Below are 14169 nucleotides of genomic sequence, written 5' to 3'. Positions count from 1 at the left end.
CTTATCCAAGTTGGCACCTGACCCTCTGAGATTTAACTGCTTGCCCTGGAAACCACGAGAAAGTGGGGCGGGAAACTGCAACCCTGGCCCTTCAACCCCTTGGTGTGGGGGCCTGGCGTTTTAAAACAGGCCGGGCCTCCTCTGCAAAGGCGCCTTCGCGCCCTCCGGCGCACCAGGAAGGCGGCGCTCCGCTGCGCTTTCGCCACGCCGCCCCCTCCTGCACCTACCCGCCTTCCTCTCCTTCGCAATCACTGCTGGCATTCAAAGCCGGCTGCCGCTGCCGCTGCCGCCTCCACCTTGGCCGCTTTCTCCTCCCCGGAGTCCCGCCCTGCATGGAGAGGCGTTGCTCTCTCGCCCGCCGTCGGCGCGGCGGCTGCGTCCCTCTCCTTCCTCCTCCCGGGGAGCTTTTAAAAGCGCCTGGGTGCCCTTTGCGGAGCTCGGGCGCCCGGTTCTTGAGGGGCGACGGCAGCGAGACTCGGAAGAGCAGGACGCCGCCGCCGCCATGGCCTCGCCTGCAACCGCGGAGAAGTATATCTTGGGTGTGGACGTGGGCAGCACGGTGATACGGTGCCATGTTTACGACAAGGCGGCGGTGCTCAAGGGAGCCAAAGCTATGCAGGTGGGAGCTGTGGTGGGGAGGAAGGGCGGCAGGGGGGATACAAGCGCGTCAGAAGGTATAGCTCGATTTTAACGCGTGTCTACCTAGAAATAAGCCCTACTTTGCTCCTGTGGACAAACACAGACGTAAGAGTGCAGCCTCTTTAACCACTTACCTGGGAGTAATATGCCTAGGATTGTACCCAGGGTCACAGAATCCTAGAGCTGGAAGGGACCACTGGGGGCCATCTAGTCTAGCCCCCCGCAATGCAGGAATCCTTTTGCATGAAGGATGAGTCTCCTGCTCTATCAGCTGAGCTATCTTTTGTGTGTTTCTCCTTCCTGTTCCTTTCTTTTCTCCCCTCCATCCCAAAGACAAAACAAAGCCTGGGTCCTGTTCTGTTAGTTCCCTGATGCTTCCACCAGTCACTCATTAGTCAAACTGGCTCATGTACCACAACATTTTGTTGCAGGCTCTGATTGCTGTGTGGTATGAATGCGCCAGCCTTCCGCTGCGCATAGGCACATGAGAGCATCATGTACAGAGGTGTTAAATGCTGGTAACATAGCAACCTTCTTGATTCCTAGATCAACGGGAAGGGAAGAATGGGGGAGACCCTGTGGGTATTGGAGCTTACTGTAGGACTTGCGCAAAAAAATAATAATTGTTTACTACAAAGAACCTAATGAAGCGTAGCAATGTGTTGCTGAGCCAATGTGTTGAAGAGCAGGAAGCTCTTCCTTGGAAAAAAACCATTTGTTAGTGGTTTGCGCAATCCGCAGTATAAGGATTATTGTTCTTTGCTGTTAGTTCCCGCCCCCCCCCCCCCGCCCCCCATGTCTGTAAAATAAATCACACAAGCTGAATTTGAAAGGCAGAAGCAGACTTGGGTTTGGAAAGTTTGGGATGTTTCAGAGGACTAAGCGACAAAGCTCAGAGATTCCTATTGCAGATTAATTGGTTATAGAACAGGCTGTGCACATTTTGTCTGTACATGCACCTTGGTGCTTGATGATGCAACTGTTTCCAAGTACCATTAAGCTGACATGTTGCAATGCATGTTTACCTTCTGTCAGCATGGTCCTAGTTTACATTTATCAGTTCAAGGAACTATAGTATAGTGCTAGGATAATGACACTTTGAGTGATCTGATTGGGTCAAACTGCATGTTGCATTAAATGTGTGCTTCCAATTACCCCTTCTCTTTTACCAAAAGCAGCTGTGGGTAGTCAAGCTGGGTTAATGGGGAGAGGGTTTCCCTGCTGAAATTTATCACTTGATGCTGATATTTAAGGGCAAACATCAGTTGTGGGAGGGGACTTTTGATAGGAAAGTGGCACAAGGAAGAAAGTTTCTCTGCAGCGTGACCCATCTCAGATACAACTTTCTCCGAGCTGCTTTTTGTTAAATAGAGACAATTGTTAACATGCCCTTTAAAGTATATACTTCACATAACTTGTGGTGTAGTTTGGGCTTCAGCCTTGTATCATTTGCAAACTAGGTTAATTGCAACGCATGTTATCATGATTAAACTTCAGTGCTTAATGACAGAAGGAAGAAACTGCGGTAATTAACTGAGTGCATTTGTTTACCTCTATGAAGGACTGGGACGTGGGTGGCGCTGTGGGTAAAACCTCAGTGCCTAGGACTTGCTGATCGTATGGTCGGCGGTTCGAATCCCCGCGGCGGGGTGAGCTCCCGTCGTTCGGTCCCAGCTCCTGCCCACCTAGCAGTTCGAAAGCACCCCTAAGTGCAAGTAGATAAATAGGTACTGCTTTATAGCGGGAAGGTAAACGGCGTTTCTGTGTGCGGCACTGGTGCTGGCTCGCCAGTGCAGCTTCGTCACACTGGCCACGTGACCTGGAAGTGTCTTTGGACGGCGCCGGCTCCCAGCCTATAGAGTGAGATGAGCGCGCAACCCCAGAGTCGGACAGGACTGGCCCGTACAGGCAGGGGTACCTTTACCTTTACTTTTACCTATGAAGGATTACTTATGTCTCCGTTTATTCAAAATACCTTTAAATAGTATTGTCCTGTTCATGTTTACTCAGAAATACAGTAATTATTGCTGAATTCATTGTTGCTTAGGATTGCAGCCATGTGTGTCTATGACAAGAAGACAAAGTGCTGTGCTAGAAAATTAGGTAGCAATTCTATACATGCCTGCAACAACACACTTGAAGGAGTTTGGCCTAACACAGGTGCCCTCGACTGGAGGCTATCTGGGTGGGTCCAGGGGGTTAATGGTTCTTTGTGGGATGGTGTGGTGCCACCTGCATGAAGAAAGCAATTATGGTAAGACCCTTCTCAAGAAGCCCCACTTGGGCCCAGAGTTTTGTGATAACTACTGTCCAGTTGCAAATATCTTCTTAGTAAACTTCTCAAGCAGGTGTGCTTAAAAGAAGCAGGCTGTCCAGCTACATTTTAGTTCAGCTTAAGAAGCAGTTATGGCACCCCTTACCTGTTACTTTTAATGGGGGAGGGACAAGGGGAATGTGACTCTGTTGATTCTTTTTCTTTTTAAAATATATGCTATTTATTGTTTTTTTGAAAGGAATATAAGAACATAACACCACCACCCCCTTCACACATTTCTCCTACTCACCCCAGAACACAGATTCCTATGGGGAAACGTAATTCCAAAGTCCTAATCTTTTGTTTCCATTGTGACATTTGTGAATGTTCCAAAGATTCCCAATTTTGGACAAGAAGTTGTCAAGCTGCTGCTAAAAGAAAAGTAACTAATTCCTTGATTGTCATTTTCACTTTTAGAGCTGGTTAACAGTACTAATTTTATTTGTAATCAGAATGTTAATCAACAACATTCTTCCAAAATGGCTGTAATTAGTCACTTGCCTGCTACATATGTATAGTGGTACTAACCTCTTCACACCCTCTCCAGCAAAGAAGAGAAATAGCTTTGTTAAGGTGACTATACCTCAAAGGTGATAATGCAGAGACATCACCTTGCGACAAAGGTCCGTATAGTTAAAGCTATGGTTTTCCTAGTAGTGATGTATGGAAGTGAGAGCTGGACCATAAAGAAGGCTGATCGCCGAAGAATTGATGCTTTTGAATTATGCAGCTGGAGGAGACTCTTGAGAGTCCCATGGACTGCAAGAAGATCAAACCTATCCATTCTTAAGGAAATCAGCCCTGAGTGCTCACTGGAAGTGCCTGGCGTGCTCTCATCCATGGGGTCATGAAGAGTCGGACACGACTAAACGACTAAACAACAACAACAACAACAACAACTTAGTCATGTTCATTCATTTCAAAGGGTATACTCTGAGTAAATACCACACTATGTCTTTAGGACAGCTGGCCCACAGAGACAATACAGCGCAAGTAAAACTGCTCTCTGTATCAACCTGAACAGGTTAGTTTAGTTGGGTTTGTAAGCAAACGGGCCTCAATTATAATGTATGGAAACAGGTTTCTAGTCAGAAAGCCATAGCTCAAATTAAGTTTGGGTCACAAGTGAGATTAAGGTGTCATACACCACTGCCAAGTACAAAGTTAGGGAGTTCTGCTTTTGATTGCATCTGGGGAAATGTTTCTGACCTATATTGAAGTGAGGAATGTACGAGCAAACAAGAAATTCAACTGGTACACAATGGCTGGTTACGACACTAATCCACACAGTTCTGCTGGTGTCTTGCCCCACAGACCGGCTGAAAACAGCTAATAATATCAGGTAGGATGTTGAAAGCCAAATTCAACCAACTTGTACTGGACCAGAGCATGCCAGGCACTCCTGTCTTCCACTGCCTCCCGCAGTTTGGTCAAACTCATGCTGGTAGCTTCGAGAACACTGTCCAACCATCTCATCTTCTGTCATCCCCTTCTCCTTGTGCCCTCAATCTTTTCCAACATCAGGGTCTTTTCCAGGGAGTCTTCTCTTCTCATGAGGTGGCCAAAGTATTGTAGCCTCAGCTTCACGATCTGTCCTTCCAGTGAGCACTCAAGGCTGATTTCCTTAAGAATGGATAGGTTTGATCTTCTTGCAGTCCATGGGACTCTCAAGAGTCTCCTCCAGCACCATAATTCAAAAGCATCAATTCTTCGGCGATCAGCCTTCTTTATGGTCCAGCTCTCACTTCCATACATCACTACTGGGAAAACCATGGCTTTAACTATACGGACCTTTGTTGGCAAGATGATGTCTCTGCTTTTTAAGATGCTGTCTAGGTTTGCCATCGCCTTTCTCCCAAGGAGCAGGAGTCTTTTAATTTCGTGACTGCTGTCACCATCTGCAGTGATCATGGAGCCCAAGAAAGTAAAATCTCTCACTGCCTCCATTTCTTCCCCTTCTATTTGCCAGGAGGTGATGGGCCCAGTGGCCATGATCTTCATGTTGAGCTTCAGACCATATTTTGCGCTCTCTTCTTTCACCCTCATTAAAAGGTTCTTTAATTCCTGACTAAGTTAGGCCCATTAATTTCAGTGGATCTACTCTAAGCAAAACTTAGTCAAACATGACTATTGCTTGCCAGAATTTAACTCTCGAAACAAGGGAATTCAGACTTTTAAAGGTAAAACCTTAGTATATACAATTAAAAAACACACATTTCTATATTGGTCTTTAAGGGTTTGCCATTGAGTGGCTTCACGTGGGCTCACTTTCTTAACTCCTGGGATTGTGTGGAAACGCCAATAATAATAATAATAATAATAATTATTATTTATTTATTTATACCCCGCCCATCTGGCTGAGTTTCCCCAGCCACTCTGGGCGGCTCCCAATCAAGTATTAAAAACAATACAGTGTTAAATGTTTAAAACTTCCCTGAACAGGTCTGCCTAGTGTATGAATAATCAAGCTGGCACAGTTGTATAGCTTTCAACAGCTGGATATCAACATCTCCTAGATGGAAGTGTTAGTTCACATTGTTATAAGTTGGTGGGTGCAAGACTCCCTAAATTCCAGATCAAGCTATAGTTAGAATTTAATTAATGCTTTGGGGAAAGGCGGGGGAGAATTTAATTATGGCTTAGAGTGCTAGAGTTGTGCTACTCCCATGTGTGTATTGGAGCTGTGTATGAGGGCATTAGGCTTATGCTCAAGCTGGCTGCAGAGGAGAATCTACACGTTAGTCACCACGATGTGAATACAGCATTTTTGTACGGATCTCTAGGTGAATCACTTTATATGCTTCCACCTGATGGCGTACAGGTAAAACAGGGATTTGTTTGTTCTCTGAAGAAGTCTCTTTATGGTCTCAAACAAAGTGCACGGTATTGGCACACAAAACTCACTGAAGTATTGTTTTCTCTAGGTTTTCAGCAAGGGAATGCTGATCCATGTGTATTTGTCAAAGAGGAGGGGCAAAAGAAGCTGTATTGCTTGTTTTATGTTGATGATATTCTGTTCTTTTGGAAAGATGTCACAATGTACAATACCGCCCTAGCTCAACTGAAAGAGCACTTTGACATGAAAGATCTTGGTGAGGTAAACAACTACCTCTCTCTGGAAATAGAGAGAGATCAAGATGGTAACATTCTAGTACACCAGTCACGGAAAATTGCTGATGTGTTAAGCAAACTAAACCTGATGGATGCTAACCCTGTAGACACACCGATGACAACAGGTTATCAGGTAGATGACACTGAAGAAGCATTTTCTGACACTACACTATACAGAAGTGTGCTAGGCAAACTAAACTTCATTGCCAGATGTTCAAGACCTGCCATTGCTGTTAGCTGTAATTTGCTAAGCAGACAAGTCAACAATCCTACTGTTAAGGATTGGAAAGCTCTGAAACGCATAGCTCGCTATTTGAAAGGCACTATGCATTACAGACTTAAGATTTAACAATCAGAAGTCTGGTGGTCTTGAGATATTTGCAGATGCAAGTTTTGGAAGTGACACTACAGACAGGAAAAGCACATCTGGAGTTTGCTACATGTACAATCAGGGTCTATTTGATTGGTCATGCAAGAAGCAAACAACAGTTAGCTTAAGTACTTGTGAAGCTGAACTGAATGCACTTAAGGATTCACTTAAGGATTGTGAATGGTTGTTACAATTGTGCAAAGACATGAAAATTCCTGTCACATGTCCAATCCAGGTTTACCAGGACAACAAAGCATGTTTGGCTTTGCTGAATTCTGAAGGTTGTAAGCAAAGCATGAAGCATTTGCAATTGAAACTGCAACATGCTAGGGAACGTATTCAGAAGGGACTCGTAACGGTGTCCTATATGCCAGGTAATGACATTCCTGCTGATGTATTGTCCAAGATTGTATCAAGGGATCAACACTGTACCTATGTGCAGAAGTTGGGTTTGTACTGATACTGAACGAACACGCTGCCCAGTGATGTTCACAGAAAGGGGGAGGATGTTGGTTTCTGTTTTCTTCACTGTGCAGCGAAATGCTTGTCACGGGACGTTGTTTTGCATTCCACAGTCAGAGTACTGTTGGGTTCCCACGGGAATGGGAGACTGGATGTGACGTTCACTGGTTTCCTGTTTTTCACTGTTCTCTCGGTGTTCTTTGTTTCCGAGAGGCGTTGCTTCTCTGCTCTCGCAGAGGCAAGATGCATGTTTGTATTCTCTCAGCATAGAAGTGTAAATAAAGTTAAGAATGTGGCACATACCGCTTATCCTTCCGCTGTGTGGACTACTCTGTTTGGGCTCAAGATAAGACGGGCCTGTATCAGCTTCAGATGGGCCGAAGCTGGTCAAAACCTCACAGAGCTGTGCTCTAACCCTCTGGAATTAACATATGTGAAGAGCTAATTAAGCCACTGGATGTGTCCACAGCTACTTAAGTCAGCACTAGCCTCCTGCATGAGCTGATAGCCCGGGGGGGGGGGTAAGGATTGATTAGGACACTGAAAAATCCAGGGCAAATCTTATTTGCAAATGGGTGGGCTCCTTACTTCAACTGAGAGTTAGTTTAAAAGACAATGCCAGTGTTTATATCAGAGTTTAATTAGGTTAAAGTTTAATTGCAGAAGAGTTTTATTGCAGAGTTGCAATTAGGAGTTATGCAACAGATATCATAAGCAGCAGGCTGGAGAGAGTCAGAGATCAGTGGTTGAGAGCAGTGGTTGTGGTCTGCTTAAGTTCAAGGCTGCTGTGACTATGGGAGAAGCCTCCTGCGGTGTTAATGCTGTGAACGCCTTTGTTGTAGGCTCAGGTTGTAGATATGTGTAAATAAACCATATATCATAGAGACACTACAGTCTCCGCTGTGTCTCATTTCCCAAAAGGAAATGCCTGGATAAAGATGCCTGGAACCCCTGAAATCTCACACAGCTCCGAGATTGGAGTGGCATGTAACAATGTAGTTTGCATCTCCATGCCATTTGGATTAGGTTACCTATCCACTGGCGGACCCAGATGCTCCTGGAGGGCAATTGCAGATTTGTGGATTGAATTATGTCTATTAATGATGGGACAAATGGACTGAGTTCATTCGTTATCTCATTCATCCTTACAATAATTGTATGAAACAAGTCCTTTTTATTCCTATAGCCAAGAGCACTGGGAAATCCGTAAATTTTCTATTTCTGATCCTTAGTTTTTTCACCAACTAGACAATGACTGCTCAGCTGGAATACTAACAGTTTTCACATTATTGAATTCAGTAAGGGAAGCTACAGTAGGGCAAAGCTATATCTTTAAAATGCTTTGTGTGCAAGAGGTTCAGGTTCAGTCTCCAGGCAGGACTGGAAAAGCCCTTTGTCTACAACCCTGGAGACTGTTTTGCTGACAATACTGACCAATGTTCTGACTCTGTATAAGGCAGCTTCTTATGTAGCAAGAAGTGAGCATAATCTTGCATTGCTTATTGAGTTTGGCCATTGTTGACCCTCTGGTAGTGTAACCGCCTTTGTACAAGTTGCATCCTCCTGTCACCACCCTTCACCTCCCAGGCAATTCCAAAGGTTCCCCCAACACTCTGGAGCAGATTTGGGGCAGGGGCATAAGGACCTACAGAGCAGAGGGGGAACTGGCAAAAATTGCCTCTCTCCCTGTCCTATTGACAGAAAACTCTACAGGATCCAAGAGCCCGCTGTCAGCACAAAGGATGCCATTAGATACACTACCATTAGATACACTACTGTAACTTTAATCTTTTCTGGAATTTTTCAAGGCTATAGCAAAAGCTGGATCTCATAAACTGTTACAGCAGATAAAGCTACACTGGAACTAATTTAATATATAGCAGTGGTCTAATATGGTATAAAAGTTTTCATAATAATTAATAGGGCAGTCTGACTTTTTGTTGTTTGTAATTATTGTCAATTTGCTGGCACTTTCATATATTCTTTGTATTTAATTTGATATGAAGTTATGGAATTCAGATAGAGAAAATGCCTGTAGATTTAACAGGAGTTTTTATGCTGTATTTTTATGTTGTGAACTGCCCTTCATCTATGGGCAGTTCATCAATGTTCATCAACATTTCCTTGACATTGCTGCAATTATGACTTGATTCTCCCCTGCCTAGTCAAAAGCTTATCCAAACATCTTAATAAAGCTTTCTAACACTTCGGTGCTTTATACTCTGTTCTGAGCCAAGATAATGAAGCATTGTAAATTTGAGGGAATTGAGCCTGATCCAGATTTCTTTGCATCACCCATTGATATGCAAAAAGGATGTACGTTGGATCTTCATTCCCTACAGAAACTAATAATAATAATAATAATAATAATTTTTATTTATACCCCGCCCTCCCCAGCCAAGGCCAGGCTCAGAGCGGCTTACAAGCAATAATAAAAACAAGTTAAATGATTACAACTTAAAAACAAATACAATTTAAATACAACACTAAAATACAGTCATTTGTATTTTACTGACATATACCGTATTTTTCGCTCTATAAGACGCACTTTTCCCCTCCTAAAAAGTAAGGGGAAATGTGTGTGCGTCTTATGGAGTGAATGCAGGCTGAGCAGCTATCCCAGAATCCAGAACAGCAAGAGGAATTGCTGCATCTCTCTTGCTGTTCTGGCTTCTGGGATTCAGATTTTTTTTTTTTTCTTGTTTTCCTCCTCCAAAAACTAGGTGCGTTTTATGGTCTGGTGCGTCTTATAGAGCGAAAAATACAATAAGTTGCATTGAGGGTGTGAAAGTTGGGGTAAGCATAATTAAAATAATCAAGATTCACTCCATGTAGAAGTTAACCAATAATTTGCATGTATAAGAATTGCATAACTTATTTTTTTCATTGTGGAGTGTGAACATAAAGTTTGTGTGAAAACTCTGCCCAGTACATGGACTGCAAAACCCCACATCTTATGTATGTACCTATTCCACATTGATTCCTAATCGCTACAATTATCTTCTTGTAACACTGCTTTGAGTATTTTTAAACGATGCAAATTATGTAAAAGAAGCACACAGGCAGCCTTTATTGTCGGGATTTCTTGGTCTTGCTGGACCTCCCAGTGGCTTTTGCTAGTATTGTGATCACATTATCCTTCTGTCTCACCTGGGCTTTGAATTCTGGTCCTTCTTGGAGAGCCATTCACAAAAAGTAGTGCTAGGAGAGTTCAGTTCCACCCCACAGTCTCTGGCTAGTGGGGTGCCTCGGAGTTCCATCTTATTCTCAATGCTCTTCCAACAGTCTACATGAAACTGCTGAGAGAAGTCTAGCTGAATATTTGGGCTGCACTGCCAATCAGCATACTGATGAGACACTGCTCCATCCTTCTTTTCCACCTACAAATTCCAGTGATACTATAGATACTATACAGTTTTAGGATGGATGAAGGAAAACAAGCTGAAACTTATTGCAGATAAAACAGAGGCCCTGTGCTGTGGGAGATCTATCAATGAGGACAGAAGAGGTAAACTCAGTATACCTAAAGGAGCGTCTCCACATCCCATCGTTCAGCCCGGACGCTGAGGTCCAGCGCCGAGAGCCTTCTGGTGGTTCCCTCACTGCGAGAAGCCAAGTTACTTCTCAGGCAGAGGGCCTTCTCGGTAGTGGCGCCCGCCCTGTGGAATGCCCTCCCGTCAGATGTCAAGGAAATAAACAACTATCTGACTTTTAGAAGACATCTGAAGGCAGCCCTGTATAGGGAAGTTTTTAATGTTTGATGTTTTATTCTGTTTTTAATGTTCTGTTGAAAGCCGCCCAGAGTGGCTGGGTAGAAATAATAAATTATTAAATTATTATTATTATTATTATTATTATTATTATTATTATTATTATTATTACACTGGTCTTAGGTGGGGTTACACAAGGACTAGGTATGGCGCTTGGGAGTGCTCTTGAATCCATTGCTGTCTACCAAGGCACTGATAGCTGCAGTGGCCCAGAATTCATTCTACCACCTCAGGCTGGTAGGGTAGCTGCAGCCCTGTCCAGATTGGCATGGCCCTGGCTTGGTCATTCATGGTCTGGTTACCTCCAAAGCAAACCACAACACTGTGCTTTCTGTGTTGTTGTCTCTGAAGACAACTCGGAAACACCAGCTAGTGCAAAATACAGCCATCAGGATACTAATGAGCTCCAGAAGGTCTAAACTGACACTGACAAACTGGAACGTGTCCAGAGGAGGGCAACCAAAATGGTCAAAGGCCTGGAAACGATGCCTTATGAGGAACAGCTAAGGGAGCTGGGCATGTTTAGCCTGGAGAAGAGGAGGTTAAGGGGTGATATGATAGCCATGTTCAAATATATAAAAGGATGTCACATAGAGGAGGGAGAAAGGTTGTTTTCTGCTGCTCCAGAGAAGCGGACACGGAGCAATGGATCCAAACTACAAGAAAGAAGATTCCACCTAAACATTAGGAAGAACTTCCTGACAGTGAGAGCTGTTCGACAGTGGAATTTGCTGCCAAGGAGTGTGGTGGAGTCTCCTTCTTTGGAGGTCTTTAAGCAGAGGCTTGACAACCATATGTCAGGAGTGCTCTGATGGTGTTTCCTGCTTGGCAGGGGGTTGGACTCGATGGCCCTTGTGGTCTCTTCCAACTCTATGATTCTATGATTCTTCTATGATTCTATGATTCTAAATGTGTTGTATCACTTTTGTGCCATTTTCAATGGCAATCAATACATTTTTGAGCCTAATTCAAAGTGCTATTAACTTTTTAGGCCATAAATGGTTTGGGGCCAGATTATCTCAATGTACCCCTGCACCTATATGGCCTTTCCCATAGTGTAAGTTCCTCAAGACCACTAACATTCGTGGCTTTGGGTCTGATTGCTTGGTAATTATGTTTTTTGTTAATAGGTGGAAGTTGTTCAGCCTCGGCCAGGTTGGGCTGAACTGGATCCTGAAAGACTGTGGACACAATTTGTTGGTGTGGTTAAAGAGGCAGTTCAAGGTAACCATGAAACTCAACATTAGCTGCTCTTCCAAAACCTGTGACCTTATGTGGATGGAGATAGCTTGGCTACAAGTACCCTCGCTCTGGTAACCTCCTGCTTAGACTATTGCAGGGTGTCATATGTGACTCCGTCAATGGCCTGGAAGTTGCCATGGGTCCAGAATTGGGCCACAACAGTATTTACTTGGAAGTCTGCTGATACTTGTGCTTTGTCTGCATTCCAGACCCAAAGTACAGGGTTTAACCTTTTAAAACCCAAAATGGCTCATGACCAGGTTTACCGAAAGAACACTCATCCTATATTAACATTAAGATGGGATATAACATTGAAACCCATTTAATGTGCTTGTATACCCCACATGAGGGACACTGGTGGCGCTGTGGGTTAAACCACAGAGCCTAGGGCTTGCCCATCAGAAGGTCGGCGGTTCGAATCCCCGTGATGGGGTGAGCTCCCGTTGCTCAGTCCCTGCTCCTGCCAACCTAGCAGTTCGAAAGCACGTCAAGTAGTGCAAGTATATAAATAGGTACCGCTCCAGCGGGAAGGTAAACAGTGTTTCCGTGCGCTGCTCTGGTTCGCCAGAAGCGTCTTAGTCATGCTGTCCACATGACCTGGAAGCTGTACGCCGGCTCCCTCGGCCAGTAAAGCAAGATGAGCGCCGCAACCCCAGAGTCGGCCATGACTGGACCTAATGGTCAGGGGTCCCTTTACCTTTATCTTTATACCCCACATTGTTACCTTGTGATGCATGCCAGTTAATTTGGACCACATATTAGAGTATCTCAACAAAAATTCTGGGATCACCACCTGGAGGAACTACTAGAAATTATTATTATTATTATTATTATTACTACTACTACTATTAATGCATGCCCCACCCATCTGGGCAGCTTCCAGTGCATATAAAAACATAATAAAATGTCAAGCATTAAAAACTACCTGATACAGATGTATTCTAAAAGTTGTGTAGTTCTTTGTCTCCTTGATATATTGATATAATTTATTGATGGGAGGACATTCCATACAGAGAGCGCCATTGCCAATAAGGCCCTAATTGACTCCCACCACTTGGTGATTGCACAACTCATCATCTCCATTTTAGGACCACATGAAGAGGGACTTCCAAGTAAGGGGAGGATCCTGGCCCAATCAGAGTCCCCCCTCATGGGAAGTATCTCTGCACATCTACATTGGTGCAGGCGTAGAGCCTCTTTGCATGTATTCTGAATGTGTGGGTGGTGAGGTGGTGGTCACCAGCCACATGGGGAAGTTGTCTGAGCCCTATAAATTAAGTTCAGAGGGAGACATATTCATCGCTTTTAGTAAAAGAACACGCTCTCCCTTGAGACTTGCCAAAACTAAGCAACTTTTACTGCTCAATGCTGAAGAACATTTAATGCGATGAAATCTTATTCTGCTTGGCTGGAAGCTATGGTTTTGCAAAGCCTTCCTGATCCCTTACTTACAAATATAAATACCTGTGTTCTCTAATGCTCATATAACTTTGTTAGGACATTCTGCTACAGGTCCATGCTACTAAAATTCAAAGCTGTGTGTGCACAGTATCTCTTCCTACTGCCAAAGAAGCAAGCATTTTTATTTATTTTTTGAAGTTTTGCACATGACTCTCCCCAACACTCTGCATGTTCTTTGAATCACATGTCCTAGACTGTTTCAGTGGCCATATTGTTCAGCTGAATGAACAGCTGGCTTTTGTCAAGTTGCTGAATAAAGTGGAATGAAATTCTTTATGAATGAGTATGGGTGAATAGCTTCTGATACTAAGGCTACGTTACAGCAGTTGTTTCATAAAGTTCACTGCTCAGTGTTCAAATTTTTCTTTTAGCTGCTGGAGTGAAAATGAATCAAATTTCTGCCCTTGGACTCTCGACACAGCGAGGAACTTTCATTACGTGGAACAAGTATGTAGAGAGCATGCTGGTTATAATAGATGTTTGTAACCCTCAAAAGACAAGCTTGCAAATGTGTCTGTTTTTAGATGTGGCTGTAGTTATGCTGTGAAGCAGAAGTAGCTGCTCCTAAATGTGTGTATTTATGTGTCTATCTGTCTTTGCATCAAATGTTCCTGCAGGGTTGAGAAGCAAGGAGTCCTTACTCGCCCTTTCATTTTCGGATGACATTTATTTCAAAAGGCAGTTTTAAAAGGTTGACCATCACCTACAGTGATGGTCTGACATTATTCTGTCAGTCAATCTCTTAAAGACATGAACTGTTTCTAAATATGCTGTCTAATTTGCCACTTAATATGCAGATA

General features: G+C 43.8%; 1 protein-coding gene across 1 annotated transcript in view; it reads left to right on the top strand.

The window, feature by feature from the left end:
* Positions 1-302: 302 nt before the first annotated feature.
* Positions 303-14169, top strand: part of GK5 (glycerol kinase 5) — a 30337-nt gene continuing 16470 nt past the window's right edge. The window contains exons 1-3 of the mRNA XM_079978010.1: positions 303-619; positions 11797-11890; positions 13741-13816. Of these exons, the coding sequence (XP_079834136.1) occupies positions 503-619; positions 11797-11890; positions 13741-13816 (287 nt within the window). The 5' untranslated portion in view covers positions 303-502. The remainder of the gene's footprint in view (positions 620-11796; positions 11891-13740; positions 13817-14169) is intronic.

This window comes from Podarcis cretensis (genome assembly GCF_951804945.1).
Source record: "Podarcis cretensis genome assembly, chromosome: 5".
Taxonomy (NCBI): domain Eukaryota; kingdom Metazoa; phylum Chordata; class Lepidosauria; order Squamata; family Lacertidae; genus Podarcis; species Podarcis cretensis.
Note: the sequence above shows the minus strand (reverse complement) of the source record. Positions and strands in the feature narration are given on the sequence as shown.